This window comes from Nicotiana tabacum, chromosome 12, assembly GCF_000715075.1.
Source record: "Nicotiana tabacum cultivar K326 chromosome 12, ASM71507v2, whole genome shotgun sequence".
Taxonomy (NCBI): Eukaryota; Viridiplantae; Streptophyta; class Magnoliopsida; order Solanales; family Solanaceae; genus Nicotiana; species Nicotiana tabacum.
Window position 1 is genome coordinate 36,391,466 of NC_134091.1, and position 10,921 is coordinate 36,402,386.

At 37.0% G+C, this 10,921-nt stretch overlaps 2 protein-coding genes across 2 annotated transcripts; both read right to left on the reverse strand.

The window, feature by feature from the left end:
- Positions 1 to 1,774: 1,774 nt before the first annotated feature.
- LOC107800973 (sugar transport protein 5) lies at positions 1,775 to 6,065 on the reverse strand. The gene is made up of 5 exons (XM_016624241.2): positions 5,192 to 6,065; positions 4,084 to 4,409; positions 3,759 to 3,948; positions 2,911 to 3,356; positions 1,775 to 2,389 (listed from the first exon to the last, which is right to left on the reverse strand). The coding sequence occupies exons 1-5, from the start codon at positions 5,331 to 5,333 to the stop codon at positions 1,967 to 1,969; spliced, it is 1,527 nt and encodes a 508-aa protein (XP_016479727.1). The 5' UTR covers positions 5,334 to 6,065; the 3' UTR covers positions 1,775 to 1,966.
- Positions 6,066 to 6,249: 184 nt separating this feature from the next.
- LOC107800972 (uncharacterized) lies at positions 6,250 to 10,043 on the reverse strand. Its single transcript, XM_016624240.2, has 3 exons — positions 7,382 to 10,043; positions 6,923 to 7,262; positions 6,250 to 6,425 (listed from the first exon to the last, which is right to left on the reverse strand). Exons 1-3 carry the CDS (start codon positions 9,861 to 9,863, stop codon positions 6,389 to 6,391), a joined length of 2,859 nt encoding a protein of 952 aa, XP_016479726.2. The 5' UTR covers positions 9,864 to 10,043; the 3' UTR covers positions 6,250 to 6,388.
- Between the last annotated feature and the right edge of the window lie 878 nt (positions 10,044 to 10,921).

Consider the following 10,921-nt stretch of genomic DNA (forward strand, 5'->3'; position numbering starts at 1 on the left):
CAGGGTCGAGGGGGCCTAACATGAAAGGGTAAGTATACACGCTTAAAAACCCTCTCACGTGAGTAAAAATATCCTCTTCGGGAGACAGCACTACCACTTCTTTGTTCTCCCAGTTACAATCTGTTTTTATCCGCTCGATATGCTCCCGGGTTATCAAACAAATATATCTCGATACGGGCTCATATCGGCCAGGAACCGGCGAACCTTTGTCAAGTTTGAAATCGGAGGTAAGAACACACGCCGCCGGAACGCACTCCTCAGGCCGTGGATCCACCGGTGTTTTGTTGGCGGCGGATTGGGAAGAAGAAGCTTTTTCTTTTTGGGGGACGATTTTTGATGTCTTCACCATTTTGGATTTAAAGAAGGTAACAAAGATTTGGTGGTTTAGAAGAAGAATCTTGCAAAGAAGAATCACAAATTTGCGAATAAACTCAGAGAGAACGAAAAGGAACTTGGGAAATTTGGAAGATTGAAAATGTAAAAGTGGTAAATGATAAAAGGAAGGGCTATTTATAGATTAAAGCAGTGGCGGTTCAGTATCAGCGGTGGCCAACCACCGTCTGACATGCATTAAATACCTTGAAAGACTAAATCAACGGGACATCTATCACGTGCGTCATGGTCTAGCCCAATGTAAACGTCAGCTTATAATCCGATCAAGCCATTGAAAAATCATATCGTTTCTCACCACATCCTTCCCGAGAAACGAGGGGACTATCTGTATATGGTCGAAATAGATTTCGTCCTTCGTACGATCGATCGAGGAGAGAATCCTGGCAAGAATTATGGAAAAGCTGATTTATCATGGGTCTCCCATTATGTATTTTTAATTATATCTAAAGTAAGACCCCTCTACTATAAAGGGAATGATTATTATTTCTGTAAGTGGCAAAGTTTTATTTACATTGTAATTCAAGCATCATATTCTCCTATACAAAAGAGTTGTTCTTCTAAAGTAAGATTATTAATTATATAAAGGGTTGTTCTCCTATAAAGCTGATTTATCATGAGTCTCCCACTATGTATTTTTAATTATATCTAAAGTAAGATCCCTCTACTATAAAGGGAATGATTATTATTTCTGTAAGTGGCAAAGTTTTATTTACATTGTAATTCAAGCATCATATTCTCCTATACAAAAGAGTTGTTCTTCTAAGCTTCATAAATTGGTTCAACCTGTTCAGTCCTAAAAATCTTCTTCTTTACAGCTGTGTTTACTTTGTACTCTTTGCAATCCATATTTGATATTTCTATTTATCCTTACGGTTTGTATTAAGCTATACCACATATCATTAGAACTACGTACAAATTTAACTCTATCCGTTTTTCGGGTAAACAATAATAGCCTTTTATAACCAAAAGAAAAACATGACAATAAGGTAGGAAGAATACATTTTCCCCTTACAGAGCTATTCAATCCAGTACAAAAATTTGGTATAAATGTTTTAGCTAATACCGGTTGAGGAAATTCAAACTAGCTAATACCAGCCACATGAGGAAATATACACACTAGTTGAAGCAGATGAAATAAATTGGATCATTCACAACAACAAAAGGGTTCAATATATTGCAAATCTTGAATGCCTGGAGTAATATTTTTGCACACAGTCTGTTCTTGCACTTTGTATGTGAATGATCTAAATGCTATTGAGTAAAATTAATGGAATACTCCTTTCCTTATAACGCAATTATCAAGAGATGACCGCGAACATGTTAAAAAGTGGGTACACCGGTTATAAAAAGAAATAGTAAGTGAATAATACTTAACAAACACTAACTTAAAATTCTGAATTAATCTTATTGCAAATATAAAGTTTTATCTGTTTGAGAAAAAATACTTTTATTTACTTAATTATGTGTTTATCATGATCCACTTATGATAAAATTCTTCTTTCTAGATCACAAAAACTACACCATAAAACTTTTGTATAATCCATTCAACTTCTTAGCTCACTTTGTCGCGGCACTAGCTCTGATCTTTAACATATCTACCCCAAAACCAGTGCCGCTCCCACACTTGATGCATGGAATTCAAAGCAACACCTTTGGTCTCTGGCATAAACATCACTATAAAAATGGTCATAACAGCAATCCAACCAGAAAAGAATAAGAAAGCGCCATACTTGAAGTGACAAAGCATTGCCAAAAATGTTTGAGACAGAACGAATGTGGTTGCAAAGTTCATAGCCACACTTATGCTCTGTCCCGTTGATCGAATGTTTATCGGAAATATTTCGCTTGGAATGAGCCAACTTAGAGGACCCCATGACCAACCAAAACCAGCAGCATAGATGCACATCAGGGCAAGTACTAAGGCAGCATATTGTTTGGTTATGTGTTTGCTTCCATTTTCACCTATTGAAGCTGCCAGTGTTGAAACAATAGCTACCTTCACCAACATTAAGCCAATCATGTAAATAGCACAAGGATCATCTAAGTTATACACACTAACAGTATCAATATCTTTCTATTATAAATATAATTTAATATTTACTCTATTTTCTTGATAAGTTACCATATCAAATTTGTTAAAAGCTTGCACTTATATGTTATTGTATGTCAATTTAACTTGATAGTGCAATAAAACAATACATCGTCAGCATATAATAGTTAAGACTCTTTAAGAATTTAACTTATATACACTAGCAATATCAAGAAATTTTACGCTATTATTGCAATTTAACTAATTATAGCAGGTTGTTACTCTATTTTCAGGTTATCTTATCTGGCTAGCTTGTTATGAAAAGTTAAATATTGTTGTAAGCCAACTTAACCTGATGATGAAAACAACATATACACTATCGACGCACAAAACATATTTAACTCTTCAACTAATTATTGCTTGAGTTTTATCTTGGATATTTGGGTGCATAACGAGTTGTCTCAGTTGGCTATTAGTTAAGCACGCACCTGGCAGATTAGCATTTGTACTCCGCCCAGTATGAAGAGAAATCTCCGACCAAAGCGATCAACAATACCAGTAGACACAAGGATTGAACCAAGATTGACTAATCCAAGTATAACAGCACCAAGTAGAGCCGAGTTATTCCCAAAACCAACTGATCGAAAAAGGACAGGGGCGTAGAATGCAATGATATTAATCCCAGTCATTTGCTGGAAAAATGGTATGAAAATGGACATGACCAAATGAGGCCGATGTTGTCTCTTAAAGATTGTTACAAAAGGCTCTTCCTTTGAAGCTCTTGCAATTTCACAAGATTTAATAAGATCAGCTAACTCAGCTTCAATTTCAATGTTGTCATTGGTTCCACGAACTTTTGCTAGAGATTGCTTTGCCTGCTCCAATTTTCCACGATCAACTAGGCTGCTTGGTGTGTCTGAAATGAGAAGTGCACCTGTACCCAAAAGTGTGACTTAGTGTCAATAGAAGAATTAACTCAAATAGCCGCTCACCCAATCGATTAATCTAAAAATAGTTTGTGGAGGTATAATTTATGCATAGTTCATGTATTATGTGTGTATAATCGGGTATAATTAATGTATAATATATGTATATGGCTAAAACAAAATAGTGAATATGACCAGTTATGTATGTAAAGATCCCTTGTTTTTGATGAAGTATCATGGTTCATATCTCAGGAGAGATAAAAAAACTCAAGTGCATGATATACACGGTTCCTGTACTCATGGGAAATAATATATAGGCAGTGAAATAGTCGAGGTGCGTACAAGCTGGTCCAGATGTGCCACTATTATATGTAACATAGAAAATGAACAAAAATAAATGAGAAGTGCACCTATGCTCATTGTCGCGGATGGAACTATGGCCAGGCCGAGGGAGAGGCGCCATCCCCAGCTGAGCTTAGAGGTGGCATAGTTTATGCAATTCGCAGTAACAATGCCAAGGCCTATGAAGAATTGGAAGCCTGTGCTGAATGCACCTCGCCATTTTGAAGGTGCCATTTCTGAGAGATACACAGGAGTAGCCTTCAAAGGTATACATAATTAAAAAGAAAGTTAAATTACTACATAAGTCTTGATTTTAGTTCACGGAAAGACGGGATTGTGTCTAGAAAGTGTAGGCTGGAGAAGAGGCCTAAACCCATACTCTTCTTTCCCTACCTGGTTAGTAAAGCCAACACCAAAGCCTAGCAAAATGCGGCCCAAAATGAGCATAGAAATATTTTGAGCAGCACCATTCATAGCAGCACCAGCAAAGAAAGTGCAGCCTCCTACTACCATTATGTTTCTTCGTCCGATGGCGGCTGTGAGGCGACCAGCTACGAGAGATGCCACCAAGCCAGCAATGTAGAGTGATGAAGTAAACGCTGTTAAAACCTCGCTGTCGTACACACAATACACGTTTGTTTCAGCACCAGCAGATGCTGCCTTCTTCAGTATTGATGGGAAGAATTTTTCAAGAAATGGCCTCATTGTTGTCACTCCTCCTGATGTGTACAAAAAAAAGGGATTGAGTATTTGTGAATATATATGGCTTACACAGCATAGAAATTACGAGTCCGTATTGGAAACGGTCAGTTCTCTTTTTGTTCTCATTTTTTTTTATTTAGTTTATATATCAGGCAAATGCTCTGGTTCACAAAGGAATGACACAATGTCAAGACAGTTGTTCCTATAATTTCCTGGAAAGTTGTTTACCTGAAATAAAATGTCTCTTCTCTTTCCTTGAATATGGATAACCTATAGTTATTTTAGTATGACTTTATAGAGAGCCTTGGCGTAACTGATAAAGTTAATGCCATGTGACCAGGAGGTCACGGGTTCGAGCCGTGGAAACAACCTCTTGTAGAAATGCAGGGTAAGGCTTGAGGTCCGGCCCTTCCCCGGACCCCGCGCATAGCGGGAGCTTAGTGCACCGGGCTGCCTTTTTTTATAGTGTTACACTAGTACTATGTAAAAGCTAAAGATGATGAGTTAACTTCTATACAGAGACAATACATAAATTTTTACACAATCATACCTTCTAAAAGATAATTACAGGTACCCAACCATAAAAAGTGAAATTAGTAAGGCGGAAAATAAAACAAATTACTTCAACATACAATAATAGTGTAGATTTTATATATACTCTGTATGCATAAGTTAAATCAAATGAGGATCAGCCCTTCTTTGTAGGGATTTCTCCTAAGAAACACTGTTGATCATCAGGTGTAGACCCCTAACAAAAAAGTTGGACTGGAATCCATAAAATGAAAGAGAAAACACTAACCTGAAATTCCAATATCAAATCCAAAAATGAGGCCACCTGATGCAGCAACAATGCTAATGATGACAACGGCGAATGTTATCTTCCCGTTAAAGCAGTTATCGCTACCACCTTGTCCCTCAACAGCCATGCCCCCAATTGCCATTTTTTCTTCTTAGCGACTTGAAGAGATTTAATTATATTTCCTATAGTCTACAGAGTGAGCAGCTTCACATATATATGAACACAAAGTTATCCACTAATTAATGGCGTAAAGAAACAGAACATGCAAATTAATGAACTAGTTAGAAGTCTAGACGTTTTAAACATTGTTATAATAGGAAGTGATGAAGGAATTTCTGGTGACTTTTAGCTGTGCAACTTCCTCTTTCCTCCCCCTTCTATATACTGTAGCTTGTATTTATTTAGTACGCAGCAGTACTGCAAGAGAATGGTAGGTAAGAGGAGTAAAGGCTTAATTTAGCATATTTTTTAATTCTTCTGGAAATATTCTGTAGCGCCCTTGACCATGCTTAATGGTCCTACAGTTGGAATATCTGCGACGAATGTGGTTAGGTCAATTATCCAGTTTCTGAATAAAAAAAAAAAAGAACGATAAGCGGAAAATTTGGAGTTAATACGAGAGAGATTTAGTTGGTTGCTGAATAACAGAAAAAGATGCACAAGCGGAAAAAGTTCAGAACTGCTTGTTGTGAAACTAGATGTCTACTTATATCAATTTTTTCTTCGTGTCATTTTTCTAAATTGGCTATTTATAAGCACCCTGACAACACAAAATACTAGTCCCAGTAATAATTTTGCCATGGACCTTTAGTTCTCATCAAATTACTTACTTCACACCTACTTGGTGTCAAAGGCATTTCCATACAAAGACACCTTACATATCAGGGATTTATAGCTGGCCGTAGATGGGGGTTTATTTGATGAGTACGTGGGCGCGGATCCATTGATGATAATTTATGAGAGATGAAGTGCATTGTTGGCCTCGATTTTGGAGTTTCAACCAAACAAGAGCTTGCTAGCTTGATCATAAAAACCAAAACCTCCTTTACTCTATCTTCAGGATATGGAAGGCGTTCATCCAGCAAATCGCTAAGCTGCATATGGTCTCTAGTAGATGAATTTTCTATCAGAGTAATGCATTCCCCAAGATGATTTCCATTGATTATCTCCAATGCTAATACTCCAAAGCTATAGACATCACACATTTCTGTATCCTTCATTGTATATGCAAGCTCTGAAACAATACAATTTCCAAAAAAAGTATAACAATTAAATGAGTACATGAGATAAAAACAGCATAGAGTGCGTGGATATATAGAGTTCATCATCGGATCACAATTTGGCTCGTTGATACAAGATGAAATTGAAGGAAATTTTTTTCTGCTGCAACATGAGACTTATCAATGGCAACTGGAAGGCAATAAAAGAATATAACAGGCCCATCAACCACTTTGCTTTTGAACTTCTCATTACACCTCATATTGGAACCCTACCCAAAAAATCGAATGGGGGGACGAATTTGTTCTTAACAATAGATACTTTATCACTTGGCTTTAGTAATTTCCTACAGACCAGATAAGCATCCTAACAATACTAGAATACAAGTCCCAGTAATAATCTTTTCGTGGACCTTCTCATTAAATTACTTATTTCACAATTACTTGGTATCAAAGCTTATTCATTTCCATAAAAGGACACCTTACATATCAGGGATTATATAGCTCGCCTTACATGGGGTTTTTATCTATGATGAGTACGTGGGCGTGAATCCATTGATGATAAATTGATAACCTATGAGAGATGAAGTGCATTGTTGGCCTCGATTTCGGAGTTTCAACCAAACAAGAGCTTGCTAGATTGATGATAAAAACCAAAACCTCCTTTACTCTATCTTCAGGATATGGAAGGCGTTCATCCAGCAAATCACTAAGCTGCACGTGATCTCTAGTCGATGAATTTGCTAGCAGAGTAATGTATTCCCCAATATGATTTCCTTTGATTATCTCCAATGCTAATACTCCAAAGCTATAGACATCACACATTTCTGTAACCTTCATTGTATATGCGAGCTCTGAAACAATACAGTTTCCAAAAAAGTATAACACTATAAATGAGTACATGAGATAAAAACAGTATAGAGTGTGTGGCTATATATAGTTAATAAAGAAGGGATAAAAAGTTATATCTTACCAGGTGCAACATAGCCATATGTGCCTGCAAGCGTTGTGCAATTGGACGAGTCTGGCTTGAGAAGCTTGGCTATTCCAAAATCGGAAACACGAGCTTCATACTCAGAGTCAAGCAAAATATTACTGCTTGATATGTCTCGATGAACAATTGGTGGCAAACAGTCCTGGTGCAGGTAAGATAAAGCAAAAGCAACACCTTTGATGATATTCACCCTCTTAAGCCAATCCAAATTCTTGGACTCATCTTCATTGCTCAAGATACTAAACAGACTCCCCCTCTCCACATACTCGTAAACCAAGAACGAGTGTTGTGCATTCGAACAAAAGCCATAGAGTTTCACAATGTTCCGATGCTTAATCCCTATCAATGCATTTACCTCATTCGTGAAGCTTTTGCAATGTGTATTCGCAAATGAAGAATGAAATCTCTTCACAGCTATACTTCCTAATGATGGAAGGTTTACCTTGTAAACGCTTCCCTGCCCTCCTTGCCCCATGCAAAATGTTGCATCAAACTCCTCTGTGGCGTTTAAGATATCACTGTACAATGCCTTTCCATCTAACAAGAATATAGAAAACAAACCATCATCCCGTCTTTCAACATCTTTAACTTTCCTTCTTTTATCACACATAAGAACACCAGTAAAAGCACAGAGAAGTACTAGTGCTCCCATAACAGGAAGTACAGTGGCGAGGATGAATTTACTTCTTGACTGCTTCTTCACCATCGAAGATGGCCTTTCGCAAGGCTGAAATCCTGTTACATTGCCGCAAAGACCTTTATTACCTTCAAATGAAGCATTCATAAACGCTTTATTATTTGGTATTGGACCATCCAACTCATTGTATGACAAGACAACATCCCGCAAACCAGTCATACTTTCAAATTCTTCAGGAATGCGGCCAGAGAGGCCATTGTGAGAAAGATTCAACTTTTCCAAGTCCAGCAAACTGGCTAACTGAGAGGGTATTTCTCCATCTAGAAGGTTATGGCTCAAATCAAGTACACTTAGGTGAGTTATCCTCCCAATCTCCTTTGGAATTTTCTGGCCAAACTTGTTGTTGCTCAGGTTCAAGAGAAACATATTCATGTAATCTCCGATAAATATTGGGATCGACCCGTTCAATCTATTGTCTGACAGATCAAGGCAATCTAACTTTGTCAGTGACCCAAGTTCACTCGGAATATTGCCAGAAATGTGATTGTTCTGCATAAAAAGTTTAACTAGAGAGGTCAATTTTCCAAATTCTTTTGGAATCTGCCCAACCAAATGATTAGATGAAAGATCAAGTCCTAGAAGCCCTTTGACGTTTCCAATCTCTTGTGGTATGCTACCACTAATGTTATTTCTAGCTATCTGCAAATTTGTCAAATTCTTGCATTTTCCCCAGTTGCTGCTGAGTTCACCATAAAAATCGTTGTCGCTCAAATCAATGAACTGAAGCTCTGAATAGATACCAAAACTTTCCGATAAATTCCCAGTGAAACTATTGTTATCAAAACGAACTCTTCTGAGACTCGAGCACTTGCTCAAGCTTCTTGGTATTGGACCTGTCAGCTTGTTATTACCCACCGTGAATTTCACAAGTTTTCCACCTTGGCAAAAATGCTCTGGCAAGTGGCCTGAAAACTGATTTTCAGTCATTGAAAACATAACCATGTTATCCAAATATGCAAGTTCTTTTGGAATGGAACCAGAAAGTTTGTTGGTGCGGAGTCGCAGTCTTTGCAAGTTTCTCAAATTGCCAAATGAAACAGGAATTGAACCGGTAAGCTGATTATTGGCTAATTCTAGATCAATGAGATTTCTTAGATTCCCCAACTCTGTAGGAATGGGACCAGAAAGTTGGTTAGAATAAAGGTGCAGAATTTTGAGCTCACTTAAGTCACCAATAGTTTTTGGAATCGGACCAGAAAGATTGTTTTTCTGTAAGCCTAAATCCTCAAGCGACTTCATCTTCCCTATTTCTGCAGGAATGGAACCATTTAATTGGTTGTCAGAGATATTAAGGGTCTGAAGCTTGGCTAGTGAGCCGATTCGTGGTGGGATTATGCCTGAAATCTGGTTGATCGACAATTCAAGATAAACTAGATTAGTCAGTTTACCTATTTCAGGAGGGATGGTGCCAGAGAGTTGGTTCATGCAAAGATCAACATATTCAAGAAAAGGGAGAGATGAGAATGGAAAATCATAGAGTGTACCAATAATACTAGCATTTGTAATATTCAACCTGTTTACCCTGCCATTAACACATATAACTCCATACCAATCCCTGCATGCATCAGAACTTGCCCCTCCAATGCTAGAAGAATTCTTGGCACTTAGTTTCCATGAAGCCAATAAGGAATTATTCTGGTTTTGGAAAGTTGCTTTCCATTTGAGGAGAGCAGTTGCTTCCTCAGTAGAAGCAAAAGAAACTGCCAACAAATATAAGAGAGTGAAAAACTTAAGTAAAGAAAATATTCTGGGAACCATCATCATGGCTAAAGGATGAAATTCAGTTGTTTGTTTTGGTTATTGTGCAGGGTAGAGCTTTAATTTATATTGTAGCGAATCATTACAAGTCCTGGGAGGCAATGGCATTAATTTCTCAGCTTGTAAAATACGGGTAGAATTAGAAAGACGAGAATTCAATGAGTCAATATTTCACTAATATACCAAATTACAAGGGTGTTTGGCGATTACGTTTCAATTGTGGCCAGAATTTTTCAGAAGACATTTCGTTGACGAGCTGATGGACATGCCTGTTAATGGTTGTATCATTTTCGCGGGCCATGTAATGTGGAAGAAAAGTCATATATATCTTCTATATTTATTATAAAAATACGAAAATTAAAACGCGATAAAAATATCCCGAAATATTGACAGACATTTATATCATTTGAAAGCTAAATTATATTCCAAAAAATAATTACCCGTTGGATAGAGTTGTCATATTTAGAACTTTTCCTAATTTTTTGGACTCTGAATTTAATTAAAACTTTGTATTTGAGAACTTTTATTTAACCTCTCAATAGAGTCCTTTTTCCTTGTCCACCGAAACTACATCCAAGTAACATGTTTCTTTAAACAAAAAATTAGGACTATCTGCTCTTAGTTGGAAGGAAGTGGAATTTTCTTTATAGCTTCTATTGAGTTGTTATAGTGCATCTGTGTAAGTTTGTCCTTTATTTGTTCTGTAATTTAGCTTATAATATTAGTTTTCTCATTCAAATGTTGTCCTTGCATTCTTAGTCCATTGTTTATAGTAAGAGGCAGATCCAGAACTTGGAAGGTCGCGGGTGCCACTATCTTTAATGAAACCCTATCACTAACAAGATCGAATGGCGGTGTACATTCACTCAGTTCAATCTACTTGATTCGGTTCGCTTTACAAGATGGTTCATCAATAAACTATGTAATCAACAAACTGAAATAAGTTTGGACCAGTTTGGTCTATCCCTCTCGATTCAAATTAGATTAAGTAAAATGAAAAAAAATCATAAATAAGAAAATAAAAATTTAAATAGGCAATTATACCCTCTTAATTCAAACATAAT

Bases quoted from the DNA above. Each gene is read 5' to 3' on its own strand.
- LOC107800973 (XM_016624241.2), bottom strand. From the start codon at position 5,333: ATGGCAATTGGGGGCATGGCTGTTGAGGGACAAGGTGGTAGCGATAAC. The intron at 3,357-3,758 runs GTGCACTTCTCA...TTTTGGGTACAG, and splicing joins ATCCGCGACAATGAGCATAG to GTGCACTTCTCATTTCAGAC. The intron at 2,390-2,910 runs GTGCGTGCTTAA...ATGTTGGTGAAG, and splicing joins TACAAATGCTAATCTGCCAG to GTAGCTATTGTTTCAACACT.
- LOC107800972 (XM_016624240.2), bottom strand. From the start codon at position 9,863: ATGATGATGGTTCCCAGAATATTTTCTTTACTTAAGTTTTTCACTCTC. The intron at 7,263-7,381 runs GTAAGATATAAC...GTATTGTTTCAG, and splicing joins ATATGGCTATGTTGCACCTG to AGCTCGCATATACAATGAAG. The intron at 6,426-6,922 runs GTAAGGCGAGCT...GTATTGTTTCAG, and splicing joins ATCATAGATAAAAACCCCAT to AGCTTGCATATACAATGAAG.